This window comes from Melospiza georgiana, chromosome 2 (assembly GCF_028018845.1).
Source record: "Melospiza georgiana isolate bMelGeo1 chromosome 2, bMelGeo1.pri, whole genome shotgun sequence".
Classification (NCBI taxonomy): domain Eukaryota; kingdom Metazoa; phylum Chordata; class Aves; order Passeriformes; family Passerellidae; genus Melospiza; species Melospiza georgiana.
Window position 1 is genome coordinate 80,325,185 of NC_080431.1, and position 15,548 is coordinate 80,340,732.

General features: G+C 50.5%; 1 protein-coding gene across 6 annotated transcripts; it reads right to left on the reverse strand.

Moving 5' to 3' along the window:
- Nucleotides 1-787: 787 nt before the first annotated feature.
- Nucleotides 788-15,544, reverse strand: PTPN6 (protein tyrosine phosphatase non-receptor type 6). Of its 6 annotated transcripts, XM_058045640.1 has the most exons (17): nucleotides 15,498-15,544; nucleotide 15,281; nucleotides 14,210-14,310; nucleotides 9,157-9,279; nucleotides 8,654-8,848; nucleotides 6,390-6,609; nucleotides 5,523-5,639; nucleotides 5,239-5,355; nucleotides 4,741-4,837; nucleotides 4,260-4,339; nucleotides 4,005-4,154; nucleotides 3,766-3,897; nucleotides 3,332-3,486; nucleotides 2,965-3,032; nucleotides 2,446-2,597; nucleotides 1,636-1,733; nucleotides 788-1,528 (listed from the first exon to the last, which is right to left on the reverse strand). In XM_058045640.1, the coding sequence occupies exons 1-17, from the start codon at nucleotides 15,542-15,544 to the stop codon at nucleotides 1,420-1,422; spliced, it is 1,962 nt and encodes a 653-aa protein (XP_057901623.1). In that variant the 3' UTR covers nucleotides 788-1,419. The 6 variants fall into 6 exon arrangements, with proteins under 6 accessions (XP_057901623.1, XP_057901622.1, XP_057901621.1 ...); XM_058045639.1 differs by lacking the exon at nucleotides 15,498-15,544 and adding an exon at nucleotides 9,540-13,874 and having other exon boundaries at nucleotides 14,210-15,458; XM_058045638.1 differs by lacking the exon at nucleotides 15,498-15,544 and adding an exon at nucleotides 9,540-13,676 and having other exon boundaries at nucleotides 13,756-15,458.
- Between the last annotated feature and the right edge of the window lie 4 nt (nucleotides 15,545-15,548).

Genomic DNA, 15,548 nt, shown 5'->3' on the forward strand with positions numbered 1-15,548 from the left:
GCTTTAGGCTGTGGCAGCTGTTTAAGAAGGAAGAGAGTGGGTCCTGTCCTTTGAAGCTACCCAGGGGTCTCAGGCAAAGGTAGATGTTTCCTTAGGGCCAGGACTTTAGCCCGTTCCCATTGCTTACAAGAGGGTATCTGGCATCATGAAACACAGCATGTCCCTCCACCCATTTTTATTTCTGCCCCTTATTTCCCCCACTGCCCCTTTCCTGTTTCTTCCTCTAGTGGCAATGGAATGGCAGAGCCAGCTGGGAAATGCACACACAGGCCTATGGGCTCACAGGCTAAGGGAAGCTGAAGGCTGGCACACAGAAAGAGGCTCTGTTCACAAAGTCTCTTCTGCCTTCCAAATGCATCCAACCAACTTTCTTGCCATATCAAATGACAGCAAGCAGTGTCCTTCCTCCCAATGCATTGTGTATAAATCCTGGTGGGAAGGGGGCCCTGGAGGCCTTTGAACCAGGCTGCTGCTGGAAGTGGCAGCGTTACCAGCACAAGGTCAGAGCAACTGTGGCTTTGTCTGTTCACATTTTGAAAACCCACAAGTAAAATTTAGATATAAAAGCTGTGTCAGAATTTGTCACACCTGACTTTCTGTGCTCAGGCTTCCCTGCTGACCACCAACACTTGAGCCTCACAGCAAGAGGCCACCATAATTGGTCACAGCTTCTGTTCAGAAGCCTGAAGGCAACATGAAATCAGGAAAACTAAGCTGGAGCCATCCTTCTGAGTCTTTAGAGGTCTGCAGGTAAAATCAGAAGTACAGCTAACACTCGGAGAACACCTTTTGGGACCTGGTAGCCAAACAAACACAAGTTTATTTACAAACAAAACAGAAAACATGGCCATCACATCAAATTCTGGTATATTTACAGCATCCTGGTGAAGGATGGGATAGCAAAAGGATAAGAGGGGCAGAAGGTTGGTATTAAGGAAGGAGGAAGTCTCCTGTTGAATTGCAGAGGAGCTGAGCTGAAACAGGCCCAAACCTTCATACTTGAAAAGCTGAGGCTTCAGGGAACACAAACAGGATAAACTCTAACTCACAGCACTGGGCAAAGATGTAGCTCCTGGATTGACCTTCCTTAGCTCTTGGCTGAGAATTCCTCTGAAGCTGACACAGCAGAGGTGGGTTTGGGCCTGGTGCTCAGGGAGCAAGGGAAGGAGGGGTGTGACCTTTTCCTGCTAATGGATGATGAGAGGGCAGTGTTTTGCTGGCCTGCACAGGCAAGGGACCATGGAGTTGGTCAGCTGAGATACTGTCTCCATGGGTCACAGCACTGAAAGCTGGCACAGGAGAGAAGGGGAAGGCTTTGTTCCAGTCCAAGAGCAAGGAATGCGAGACAGGCCAGCTGGGATGTGAGCTCCAGTCCTGCAGCCCAGGTTCAAACCTCCATGGGGTCCCTGCAATGTATGATTATTTTTTCTTTAGTGAGCCTTTCAGCTTCTTCTCTGAGGAGCGTTGTTTCCGCACCTTCTCCTCCTTTTTCCCCAAGTTCTCGTACACTGTTGACTCCTCTTTCTGCCTGTAAGACCAGGGAAAAAGTGAGGAAGAGGAAAAAGCCAGCCAAGCCAGCAGGCAGACTTGTCAGGGGCAGACAGAGCTGGGTCTCTGCTTTGGGTGAGCTCTTACTTGGAGGGTTTTCGGGAAACCTTGGGGTGTGCATTCCTCACTGCAGGGGGGTAGGCGATGTTCCCATACTCACACTCGTTTGGCTTGCCTTTCTGAGACTGCAGGAGAGGAAAAACAAGCTTAGAAGAGGGTGATCTGGAGGCACCATGGAAGAGTTCTGGCTGTTAAAGCCCACTTTGTGCCAGGATCTCAGCAGAAGTTAGTGGATTGCTGAAGTGCCTGGGCTCAGCACACTGCCACTGCCAGAGGTGAGCAGCAGGTGCAAATGCAGCCTTGTACAGGAGGCAATAGTGGGGCAGCAAATCTCTGGAGGCACTAGAACGCCTAAAAGTCCCAAATTTCTGCTAAAGAATATTAAAACAGCAGGAGCTACAGCATGCTGTCAGAAGCTACAAGGAAAGAGAAAAGACACCACTTTTCAAATAGCAGGAAAAGATTTTGCAGCTGCAAAACTAGGATGTGAAAGACAAAGAGGAAAGAAGAGGCAAGGAAAGTCTTTGCTTGTCCTAACAAAGTTTGTAACAAAACAGCACTTGGTGATATTATTCAGAACATAGTTAAAGTAATTGCATTAAAATTTAACTGCTGTCCAGCAGTTCAGAAGGGATTGGTACTTGAACTGCTAATGAACTTGTCCCTTGAATTTAAAAGTCTTAGAAGAGAGGAACAGGGACACGGCTCTTACTGTACCATTGTAGTCTGTGTAAGTCCCAGTGTTAGCTCAAAGCTTCTGAAACAGAACATTTGAGCTCAGAGCCAGCAGCATGCAGGGCTTAGGCTGACAGGGCAGCAGAGCCCCTTTGCTCTCACCTGGATAATTTCCAGCTTTTTCTTGGTTGCCTCTATGAACTGGCAGATGGCCATGTAGATGAACTTGTACTGGGCCTCTGTCTGCACCATCCCAGATCGCTGGGCCCTCACCATCTGGATGGTCTTCTGGATGTCAATGTCGCAGTCCAGCCCTAGCAAGGAGCACCAGAAAAGCTTGCAGATATATTCACTGCCCCCTCCCCCATTTCTCTACCAAAAGCAGCCACAGCAGAGGACAGACAAGAAGTTTCCACTCCTTCCATACTCTTTATTCCTGTATGAAGCTCCTATCTCTCCCCCTGCTCAGTATCTTTGATGTCTGGCCTTGGAGGAAAAGCCAAAGCTCAGGGAAGGCTAAAGCTCTAAGAAGTGGATATGGTACAGAGATCCAGCAGAACAACTTTCTTAAAGCTATGGCAGGATCTTCTCCTTCTGACAGCTGATAGTTTTCATCCCTCTGCAGCTGAACTCAAAGGCAAAGCCCTACTGGGTAGCCCAGTTCATTTTGAGTCCTCTTACCCTTGGTGGAGATTGTTTCCACTATCATATCAATGACGATGATAGTCCCAGTGCGGCCAATCCCAGCGCTGCAAGGAGAGGACAAGCAGAGGTCAGAGCAAGACAGCTCCTGAAACAAAATGCAGCTGCTTTCTGGGGAAGGATGTGCCTCTTGTAGCAGCTTTCAGCAATGCCACAAAAGAGTCACGGGTTCAACAGGTAGAGAGTTTGGTGTGGGGGCACTGAAGAAGAAAAAAGCAAATACTGGGACTGGCATATGCTTCACTCACAAATCCTGGGGTACAGCTGGAAGCAGCAGGACAGACTTTCTGTATCTCACCCCAGATAAGGGATGGAGGATGCTTCAAACTCCAGCCTCTGTACCAACCTGCAGTGTACCAGAATAGGCCCTGCGTTGGGGATGCTCTCTTGCTTCTGGTTTATCTGGTCGAGGAAGCTGAGGACTCCTCCCGGCTCACTGGGTACACCATGGTCAGGCCAGCTCAGGTACTGGTATTGCCAGATCTCACGCACAGCCTTGCCCTGAGAAGAGCAAAGCACCCCGCTGGTAAAACTGCAACCCAGTCCTGCCCCAGGCCTCTGTCCCAGGGAGAGGTGAGTCTGGAGCCAGAGAGAATCTGTCTCCTGCCCACTTCTTGGTGATTCCACCAGTGTGATTCCAGCCCAAACCAGGTGGGTACACCACCCCCAAGAATGCTGGAACAGCAGCATCATCACAGCACCCAGGAGTTCCCAGGTTTAGGTGCATGGTGGCTGTGAGAGCCAGGGGTTGGATGGCAGCCCTTGGTCAGACACACTCACGTTATCCTTCGGGCACACGCAGAGGTGCCGCAGCTTGTACTCCAGCGCGTCATGCTCCCCAGCGTTCTGCACAAGGTAGGGACCGTACTCCTTGGTGCTGCCCAGCTCTGGCCAGTAAGGCACACATTTGTTCTGTGTGGGCAGAGAGGGCAGGGTGAGGGTGGGCAGAAGGCGGGAGAGACAGAAAAAGCAGAGCAATGGTTGACAGGGAGGAGAGACACCTCCAGACTGGTACTTACCCGGCCTTTTTCCACCTCCCGTGTTGTCATCACGATAATGCGTGTGTTCTCCTGCCACACCATTTGCCACAAGTCATTGACTGTGGCGTCCAGGCAGCCCTGGCTGGCGATGTAGGTCTTGGTGCACTCATCTGGGCTGATCAGGGTGTTCTGAGTGCAGACAGGGGAGGGTCAGGAGGGCTGCAGGAGCAGCAGACCTTGCCCTGCTTTAGCACTGTTCTGGACAGGCACACAGCCGTCTTTCAAGAGTCTCACCTTGACATAGTTGGCATTGATGTAGTCAGATCCGGGTATATTTGGGTCCCTTCCCTGGAGGATGACTCTGGAGTGATCAACTGGGGGTGCAGTGAAAGAATGAACAGTGCAATGAGATACTCCATGCACAGCCACACAGAGCTCCTCACTGCCCTGTGCCACCTCAGTCATGATTCCCAGGGATGCCCCACAGCCTCAGCTCTCCCTCTGGGTTCAGACCAATCTCACTCCATCCTCCCATCTCTCTGCCTCTGTGATGGACCATAGAAGCTAATGAGTCTGATGCAACCCTCCCTCCTTCCTTCAAGGACAGGAAAAGGCTGTGACCTTCCTCATCAGCTCTTAAATTGTCAGTGCCATACACCTTGTAACCTGCTCTGGAGGACAGGGATGGCTTGGAGGGAGGGATGACTTGGACAGCTCTTCATTGCCTGTCTGTCCATTTATTTTTTTTTTTTTATAGTGGAGAAGCAAGACTCACAGGGCAATATGTTCTTGTATCGGTTCTTGCTCTTATTTTCGGGTCTCTGGCCCTCATGACGGTCAAACAGGTGCTTGGCTTCCTGTTTTTGCAGGCTCTGAGAGCAGAAGAAAGAACAGTCATGGCAAGGTCACAATGTATGACAGGGGAGGTGGGCACTAGGAGGCACAGTGGTGGTGGCTCTGATGACACATGGGCACGCTGTGGGGGAGCAGAGAAGTGAAAACCAAACCTAGACTTGAGAAGTCTAAGGCTTGTGCCCTTACTGTCTTGGTGACTCACTCTCCCAACCATAAAAAAGCGCATTTCTACATCGCTGGGTTCACTTAAAGATGAGACTCATTCCCCAGGGGAACTGGTTCCAAACAGACACTTCTTTCAGAAATAAATTGACAAGACACAAGAAATTTGTGTACAGGAAGAAATCGAGGATGGAGAATGAGGTAGTGCATGCAGAATTCCCAAAAAGCCAAATAATGTCCCCCAACAGTTTCTTACATCAAACTCCTCCCAGAATCCAGCCTTGGACGTCTCCTCAGACAGACTTGTCTTCTTGTTCAGTTCGTGCACTCTGTTCTCAATGTCAGCAGCATTCACCCTCGTAGCATAGTAGGGCTGGGGATGGGGAAACACAACAGGTGAGAGAGAGAGAGAGATGCTGCTGGAGAGCAAAGTGTCCTCTGTGCACCATGGAAAAAAGAAGGAAAGGGACATAAAGCAGAAAAAAACAGCAAATCAGTCCCCCCCCAAAGGGCGTCTAAAAAACAGGAAACTGGACTTACCTGCTTCAGGTACACAAAGGAACCAGACATTTCCTCAATTCCAATCTTCTTGAAGTGCTCCACCAGATCTGTCAAGCTGTCAAACATCTCAGCCCCTCCAATTGTGTAGCGTCCATTCTAAACAGAGGAAGAATGTGTAATGTCTCACTCATAACACTCAGAATCCTGGAATAGTTTGGGTTGGAAGGCATCACAAAGGGCTGCTAATTCCAAACCCCCTGCCATGGGCAGGGACACCATCCACTAGCCTGGGTTGCCCAGAGCTCCCCTCCAGCCTTACCTCAAACACTTCCAAGAATGGGGCATCCACAGTTTCTCTGGGAAACCTGAGCCAGTGCTTCACCAACCTCACAGTATTTTTTCCTATTATTCCATCTAAACCTTCCCTATTTCAGTTTGAAGGCATTCTCCCTTGCTCTATCACTCCATGCCCTTGTAAAAAGTCCCTCTCCAGCTTTCCCATGAGATTCCTTTGGGTACTGGAATGTGCTGTAAGATCTCCCCAGAGCTTTCTCCAGGCTGCAAACTCCCACTCTCTCCACCTGTCCCATGAATAAAGCTGGTGAAAGGCAGGAAAAAGGCAATGCTGGGGTTTAGATCCATAGGCACCACCCTGCATCATCTAGGAAAGCACTTCCTCTGGCAGGGAGGACAGAGAGTTTGTCCTGAGCACATGGAGTTCATGGCACTGTGCTCTCAGCGGATCAAAGCCCAGAGAAGGTGTATTGCCCTCCTATCCCATTTAAGGCCAGTTGCCTTCTCTCCATGGAATCTCATCATCCCACATGAAAAACAGGCGAAATTGTCACAGCCATTTTGGTATCATCCATCAGACCACTGCCTCTCCTCCTGCCTCCCACTGCTCACCTCACACATGATCTTGATGTGTGTGACTTTGAGCCGCGCGCCAGAGGCACCGGCTGCCCCCGCTGCAGCATCAGAGCCAGGCTTAGGCTGGTCAGTGAGCACAGACAAGACAAAGTCCCCAGGTTTGCTGAGGCTCTCCCGCACCAAGAAGGTCCAAGGGGTAGCTTTGGCCTGGAGCAGGGACTCGGCTGCAGGGCCTGACAGATGCCCATGGTACCACCTAAGGAAAAACAAGAGAGGGTTAAACAAGAGGTGGGATGCGGGAAGTGGATGCCCTTGAGCTGATGAGTGAAAAACAGCAGCACTGGGGAAGGGTGAGGGAGGAAGAAAGGAAGGGGGAGACAGAGAGGAAGGAAGGAGGGGCAGGATCTTGGGAAAAGCAGATGAGACAGAAAGTGGAGAGCCGGGCAGAGGAGGAAAGTGCAAGGGATGAGGTGGAGACAGAAGGGACCTAGGGAGCAGAAGGCTGGTACTGGAGGACACAGCGGGAAAGCACCAAGTGTGACCCATTGTGTGACACACACAAAGGCACAGGTAAGTAATACTTTCTGCCTGGAACACCTGCTGGGAGAGGGCAGTCTGTGTGTTTCAGCACCTCACAGTATTATTGGGACACTTGCCTTACTGCTGCAAGGGGCTCTGGAAACTCAAACACCAGGGAAACAAAAATAAGACTCTACCAAGTCAGAAACTCTCCCATCAGATTTAGCAGCTCCTGGATGGTTGTGCTGAGATCAGATCCATTAAAGAACCATTCCAGCAACTCCTCTTTCTGAAACTCAGTCACCTCTTCACTCAAAGGATAATTCCCATTCTCTCAGCACATCACACTGCAGCAATCACCCTGAGCACCAGGAGCTGATCTATGTGCACACTCCTGTCCCCAATACAAACACTCAGCAGCTCCTTCTCTCCTCCTAGCACAATGTCAGGAGCATCCCCATTTGACCAAGGTGTTCCCTGCCTCACCATCGGGATGTGGTAATGGATTTACTTCCGTGGAGCAGCTAAAACAGGGAAGGCCTGGCCTGGTGAACTTCACATTGTTAGGGGGCTGTTTGTTCCCATGAACTGAGATGGAGTTCAGGAGGCCACAGCCCAGTCACAGAGGCAGCCAGGGCATTTATTCATTCTCCCCTGCCTCTGATCAGAGCAAGGGGTTGCTCCACGTACAGCAGGAGGTTCACACAGTTATTACTGGGCTCAGCAAGTAACTTTTGCTGACCCTCACCTCATGCACTGCAAGAAGCAGCTGGTGACAGTGCACAGCTGTCATTAATTTCTGAACCTCCTCTCAGAGAACGGTTCAGCCACCATGTGCTCAGGTGCCACCTTGGCATCGGTTGGCGCCGCCTGCCCATCAAAGAGGTCTGCCAGCCTCCCCTCCCCACAGGGAGGAGGGGGTTAATGGGTCCCACTCCTCCCTCCCCCAGCAAAGCCCAGCTCTTCAAAGCCACGTGATGGAAAATCACTTGGGGAGAGAGTGAGAGGAGCTTTCGTAAGAGCCCGAGGGGGGAGGGGGTAAGTTTCCAACCGCAGGAGGAAGGGAGGAAACTGCAGGGCCACGAAGCAATGGCCTTGACTGGAGAGGACAGCCAGCAGCAGACCTGCCCCTCTGCAGCCTGACCCCAAGCAAGCTGGGCTGTGCCCCGATGTTTCAGCCTCTCTGCTCGCTGCCTCCAGGTGCCCAAGGAGGACCTGTGCAAGAAGGACTTGTCACCCCAGAGCAGGGCATGACAGCTCCCCCGAGCTGCATCAAAGGGCCTGAAAGCAAAACGCAAGGGCAAAGCCACCTGATTTGATTTAGGAACTTGGTGTCAGAGACACATGCAAAGCGGGGACAGGAAGGAGACTAAGCAGGCCAGGAATAGCAGGGGAACATGGTCCTGCTCGCAGCTACGTGAGTCACCCAGGCCTAGAATAACCAGGGAGGTTTGGGGCACAACTGAGGGCTTCCACACAACGCGTCCCTTCACAGACCACTGCAGACCCACAGCGGACACCGCAACCTTTTCTTTCAAAAACAGCGTATAAATAGCAAAGGCAACCGGAAACCAGAAGTAAAAATAGATCCCTGCTAGGTCTGCTGTGATGGATCAAGGTACACGCAGCTATTCCTGGGGATGCTGCCCCCATGGACACAGAGGAGGTTAAGAAAGGCAGGATGCATTTTTGGCAGGATTTGCTCTGGGGATGCTGGCAGGACAGAAAGAGGCCAGGAAACATTTAATCACAGGCACAGCAGCTCCGTGCTGTCCCTGTACCTCTCTGTCGTGGGGTCAGAACAGTTGAGCGGGTATCTCAAGTCGATGATGGTTCCATCTTTGTCCTGCAGCGAGCCCTGTTGCTGTGTGTAGTACTCCACCAATTCTGACAAGGTGGCAAACTTCTCCCCTCCATACAGGTCATAGAAATCCCCAGTATTCTGGATGCGGATGTGGGTTACCTGATCACCAACCCTGTGGAATAAAGCACAAGGCAGTCCAATGAGGTGGTTGGGAAAGGGGCAGGAAGGTGTCCTGCACTACCTCCCACCGTGGAACCAGAGCAAACCATCTCTGTGAATGAAGATGACTGGAAAGAGAAGCTCCTTGGACGACTTGAGGGAGGCTCTAGAAGACACTGGGAAGCTGAGGTCATTTTACAGCTTGAGAAGAACTCAGAGGGACAGAGGCAGGATGAAGAAGACGCCAGAGGACATGTGAGGATCTAGGCAATCTGTGTACGTAACACTGCAAAGACAGAAGCTGGGGTCCAAATTACTGACCGGACTGAAAGGGAAAAATCCCCCTGATTCCTCCGACTGGGTCTGGCCAGGAAGCTCCCATGGACACCTCGTCCCTTCAGTAAGGCTTCAGCTTCCAGCCCACTCAGGTCACGGTGAAACCACCTAGCAGAGAAAATAACAGCAAGACCAAGTGAATAAAAAAAGCCAGGCACTATTGTGGAGATCTGTAGGATGCAGAATGGTCCCTGGCCAGCATCCCTAGGTAAAAGCCAGCAGCAGCAGCATCCCTTCCTGCCTGATGCCTGCCCCAGCCTATGGATGGTTCCCATGAGAGATACGGCTTCCAGGGCCATCCTTGCCCTCATCCATCCTACTTCCCTGGTCCCATTCCTCACACACACAGACCTCTCAGACCCTCTTACCTCACCATTGCGGAGGGAGAAAGCAGAGGCGGCCAAGTGGCTGCCACCAAAGCAACGCAAAAAACAGAGGAAAAATCAGTTTGCGCTGGAAGGGAAAGGGAAGTCGGAGGTCTGTGCAGGGGCACCCAACGCCACGCTGTTCCTGCGCCTCTTGGGAGCTGGCCATGTATCTCTCCAGGAGCTGACTGTCAGTCCATTCGGGCGCTCTCCATGCACCTCTCCCTGCACAGGTGCCTTGCTCCCTGGCCCGCTGTGCAGCGCTGCTGGGCAGGGGCAGGCGCGAGCCCGAACACAGCGGGGCACACACGGCTCCGGGAACAGGAAGCGCTCTGAGCCATCCACTCCGCAGCCCCGAGCTGCTTTGCATACACTTCTGCTTCTCCTTTTGTGTCTTTCCTCCCCATAGCCCCTATTATTTTTGGGTCCCTGTCTTTAGCACACAAGGGCTGACGCTTCGCATGCATTTTGGATTCTGGCCATGTTCACAAAACTCAGTTCTGCTCATCCTCTGCTCCCCTTTCCCTCCAAAAGGCCAATGAGAAACACAAATGGTCCCAAATGTCCTACATGCTCTGTACAGGCATGGGGGAATCTGTGTGAACCCAGAGCTGCAGACTTCAAGTTCCAGGCTAGTGCTCTGAGCACAGCAGTGTCTGCCTGAAACCAGCCTGCCACGGGATGGGACTGACATGGGCAGTGGTAGCTCAAAAGGGATGGGGAGGTTGGGAGAGGGTGGTGAAGCTGCTCAGGAACGAGGCAGAGACCAGGACAAACAGCTACAGGGAGCCCACACAGCACTGAGGGAGCTGAGCCAAGGACCTTCAAAATCCCAGCACCCCACACTGAGGCCAAAGCTGACAACCTGGACAGCCAAGTACAAGAAGGAAAACCATTCCAGTCACCTGGCTGTGTCCAGCTGTGGCCCATGACTGCCCTGCCCACAGCACTCGCTTCAAGTCTGCAGGTCTGGTGAAAGAATGGGAGCTAAGCCGTGGCCTAAGAGTGCAATCCAGCTGGCAAAGGAGCCTGGCTTTTCCCTGGGGCCATCTCAGCTACCCTGTGCGGTGTGGGCAGCAGCAACAGCAAGAGCCTTGCTCATTTCAAGCAGCAGCAGCAGCTGCAGACTTCCCCACATACCACCAGACTGGGAAATCCTGCAAAAAGATGAACAGGCTGCTAGCTAAGACTTAGACAAAAACTCGTGGCCAAGACAGAAACCAGCAACAAAGGGAAGTACAGGAGAGACGAGCGGGAAGCTAAACTTCATTGCTAGAAAGGCAACCCAGGCACCTCCAGCAGCTTCCTTAGAAATGCTTCTGGTTTCATGCACATGGTGAGCTGGGGTGTGGTGAGCTGCAGGCAGCCAGAGGTACTGACTTAGAACTGATATTAAAAACCAAGGAGATTTTAAATGCACGGGAGCAACTCAAGGGAGCAACTTCTGCACAAAGTTGTAGAAGTTGCACCAGAAAGGCGGCACCTAAATCAGTCTAGCGGGAACAGGAAACAAGTGCTGTTTATTGCCAAGGGAGAAAAGGCAGGAACTTCCAGGGAGCAGTCCCAAAAAATAATTCCTGATATCAAAATCATATTAGAGCATGCTGAGTCGATATGAAGCCAAGGCAGACAAAAACCAAAACTTAGGCATCCCTACACCCTACACTAAAGGAGAAAATCTGTCTGAGGAATTGAACATTAGCTGGACACAGGGGAACAGGGAAAGAAAAAGGTGGCAAAGAGCCCAGACCAGGATAAGAAAGGGTGAGAGAGCACTTATCCCGTGTAACTCAGCATCTTCCAGAAGGACAAGCCACAGGGTGCAGTGTAATCTCTTGACAGTATTTTTGTGGACAAAAACCCCATATCACATAATTTAGAGGATGAGTTTATGCTTTCATTTTAGGAAAGGAGTGGATGCATGCAGCTGCCCTGGTGTCTTTGATCTGGGCCATCCAATTAAAAAGTATCAGTAAGGGAGGGAAATGTCACCACAGAGAAGCCATCAGTCAGTATCTTCGAGGCTGCTCTCCCAAATGGCTGCAGCACGGAACAGCTGAGCCACTAAATATAATAAGACTATAATTGAGCCACTAAAACACTTTTTAATCTAATTAAGAGGTCAAGAGATTTCAGCAAAGAGACTACTCTTACACTGTTTGGCTTTCAGTACAACACAGGTGTTCGAACTTCATCTTGTAAATCCCTCGTGGAAGCAGGCCACAGCTAGCGCAGTAACAAATTTACAGCAGAAGATAAATGAAATAGCTAATTAAAAACCACACATCTGGATTGCTGCAAGAAAAAAAGGCCCTGAGAAACTGGAAAGGATCCAGCATAATGCCACTGATGCAGTGAAGAGCCTGGAACATAGCAGAGAGCAAGCTGGGTTTATTCAACTTGAAGAAAAGATGCTTAAGGAGGGATTTAACACTTGTCTGAGACAAGCTAAAAGGGGCCATGGGGGTTTAGAGCTGATAAGTCAGGTTCTTTTTTGTGGGACACAACCAAAAGACAAGAGGCAACAGGCATGACTTGCAGCAAGGGAAATTCTGATTAGGTATCAGGAAAAACTGCACACGTGCTCCCCCCCAAGGGGGTTCAGCACTTGCCACAGGTCTCCAGTGCAGCGGAGGAGCCTCCACCCTGGCAGGTGTCAGGACTCAGCCAAATGGGGCCCTGAGACACCTGAGCCAGTTTTGGGGCAGCAGGGGTGGCACTAGGCAGGGCAGAGGTCAAAATGGTTGTCAAAGGAAGAGCAGAGAGAAAGATTGTGTACAGAGTTTCTTTTGCCTTTGTACTTCCTAAGCCTCTGTTCGCAGCTACTTGTAGTCAGCTGTCAAATGCATAACAGATTTTGCACCCTTTGGCAAAGAGCTCCATTGCTCAGTTACAGAAACACCCCCTCCTTTGACTCATTTATAACCTGCTCCCTGCCTCTTTTTTACCACCTGGTTGTTGCAAAGAAAGGAAAATCAGTCTGTGGTTCCTGTTTCTCTCCCCTTGCTCCAAGCTACTTGTGGTAACAGATCTGAAACATCCATATCCATCCTCAGGCTGAAGACTCCAGCCCTACTAAGGGGTTCTTTTTGTACAGAACTATTCTACACCTCTGACCACCTTTGCTGTCTCTCTCAAGAGATATTTCCAATTCGGGCATTTTGATTTGGAGATAAGAGTGAAGGTGGGCACAGAACTGTGGTGTTCAAAATGTCGGTGAGTCATGGACAGTGGTGATTTCTGATGTTCACTACAACCAAGCATTAAGCTAACAACTGCATGGACTTCTATAATCAAAGAGGGATTACCATTAATTCACAGTCATTGTTTTATATGCAATTTTTGTATTATTTTTCTGTATGAACATTGTTTTACATAAGCCTTTTCATCTGCTGCTCTACTGCCCACTCATTCACTGCCATTAGGTCTTTCTGAAATTACTCACAAGTCAACTCCCACCCTATTATCCTGAATAACTTTCTACCATCATCCAATTTTCTCACCTCACCAGTATTCCCAGGTCACTTGGGAATATACTGAACAGCCTGTATTTCAGATAAGGCCCCTGTGATCTGACCACTGATGACTTCCCTTTGCTGTAAAAATGGGATGTTAATTCCCACCTTCCATTTAATATTCTCTAGTATTTCTTTACTCAAGAAAATCTCCATCTTCTTTTTTTTTATCCTGTGATTTCAGCCTTTATTTAAAGACTTCGATGAGAGAGTCTTTGCCAAATTCTTTAAATCCAAGCAAACTGTACTGGCCAGACCTGCCTTACCCATATGTTTCCTAAGTCCCTCAAAACCTTCCAGTTTTACAGGACCATATTTACCTTTACAAAAGCAGATTCTGGCACTTTAGTATCACATTCATTGCTCTCCCCATTATACTGTGCACCCTCCTGTTCAGATAATGACTTTATTGTTCCATGCTTCTCTCACATTTGAGGGGGAGCTAATTTGGAGCCCTTTTTGAGAATGAGCATTGCATTTGTCAGTCTTCTTCTTGTAAATCTCAGCACAGAGATGATTTCAGACAAGAGGTTTTACCGCTCTGTACAGAAGTCTGATGTAGTTCAGTCATTAGTGCCGAGCAAAGGCTGCCTGGGAATGGGCTGATGGACCATCTTCCTGTGACCTGCCAAAGCCACACGCTCTCCATCAGGCCTTGGGGCTCCAGCACAGTGCTGGACCACTGTGGTTGCCCAAATTCTTACCAGAGAGTAATGCCAGTGTGAATCCCATTTCCTGACACCCTTCCAGAGCAGGACACCTGTTTGGACTGACTGTGAGGATTGTAGGTCCCACTTTTTGTTCCATAAAGGGCTAGGAAAGACTGCAGCAAATAAAGGAATAACCAGCATTTAAAAGGCCAGGCAGCTGACATCTCTCTCTGCAAAACCATTCAGAGATGCTGCAGCTGCAGGGTGGCAGAGGAACTGCAGCAGACTGGCCATCACAAACCCTGCTTGCTCCTTATCAAAGTGAGAAGAAGCAACAGTAATGATGTAAAGCACAGCGAGCTCCAATCCTCTGGCTACCTCTAATAGGCAGCTCCTATTAGAAACTGGGCATTTTTCCCTTCTGCGCCTAATTCCTACTGCTGCTATTTTTATTTTTCTCACCCACAACTCTTGTTTTCTTGCCCTAACTAGCATTCACAGCACTCACCCACGGGATGGCATCAGGGTCTTGTCTCTCAGATCCCCACTGATGGAGGACTGACAGGAGCTGGTGGAGGAAGTACCACAGCCCTCAGCCAAGGGGGGGTCCTACTAAAGAAAATAAAACAATATTGGAATTACCAAGAAAGGATGTTGAAACGGATTTGGGAGGGAGATCAAAGACCTGGATAGAGGAGGGATGGCGTGGCACCCTGGCGGCGGGGCGGGATGCTCATGGCGGTGAGTGCCGGGGCGCTGGAGCAGCAGCTGGCCGTGCCTGCGGGTGCAGCACCTCCCGTGACTCACCTGAGCCCGATGTGCACAGGCGAAGCCCCGAACTCCGCCTGCTCCCAGGCGGAATAAGGAGGAGGCAGCTCCAGGTCAGGCAAACCTCAGGCCTCTCAAGCCGCGGGCTTAATTTTCACCATTTGCAAAGCACTTCCTGGACTGCAGTTAATGAATAATCAAAGGGGTGGGGGAAGGCCAAGGCCAGGCTCGGAGAGGTAGATGGAGACGGAAGGGACCGACTGCTCTTCCTGCCTCCCATCCACTGAGCTCACGCCCTCGCTGGCTGCATTCCTGCCCGCTTTGTAACTGGGAGCACAGAACTCCCGATGCAGCTCCCTCACACCTGGCTTGCAGCTCCCTGCTCTCCCAGGCCTGGCTCCTTCACTCTCAGCCCTTTTCCCCTGTTCTTGTCGCCAAAGACCTCAATTCTTCCAAGGACAATAGGGACAGAGGGCAGGAGGCTACAAGCAGACATACCTGATGTCCCTCTGAATGACACTGCAAAGAAAACATTGCAAAGGAGCAAGGCTGCACCACTAGGTTGATCCCTCTGCAGTCCGAAAAAAAAGGTGAGATAAAAATTTTACGTTGTTTATGTTGTTGTAATCCAGGCTGCAGCCAAACGGGGCAAGCCCAGCCCTCCCACGCTGGGCAGCTCCCTGCTGGATCTCTCCGCTGCATTTTTCACTAAGGATAATGTGCTGGATTGCACATTCAGCCACAAAACAAGGGAGCAGGAGTAAATTAGCACTGACTCTGCTGCGACAGGGGCCTCAATGGCACTTACAACACTTGCTGAACAGCACTAATCGTGTTGAGAGACACATTATGCTTCAAACAGCACGTCTGAAAATGCTTGCCCTTGTAACGTGCTTAATACCTGTCTCTCTGATACCAGATCCTAGGGCTTCACACCGAGGCTCTGCACAAACCTTTCTGCAGAACATGGTGCCTACTGGGCCTCCCAAAAGAGCGTCACAAGTGTCATGCAGAGAGCACTGCTGTACCTGCCTCTGCACCAGGGAGCAGCACTGCCGAGCTCACGGCCATTCATGAAA

Excerpts from the sequence above, each read along its gene's own strand:
- PTPN6 (XM_058045640.1), bottom strand. The coding sequence starts at position 15,544 with ATGAATGGCCGTGAGCTCGGCAGTGCTGCTCCCTGGTGCAGAGGCAG. Across the intron at positions 3,898-4,004 it reads GGGAGGTGGAAAAAGGCCGG|AACAAATGTGTGCCTTACTG; the intron begins GTAAGTACCAGT and ends CTGCCCACACAG. Across the intron at positions 3,487-3,765 it reads GCGTGTGCCCGAAGGATAAC|GGCAAGGCTGTGCGTGAGAT; the intron begins GTGAGTGTGTCT and ends TGCTCTTCTCAG.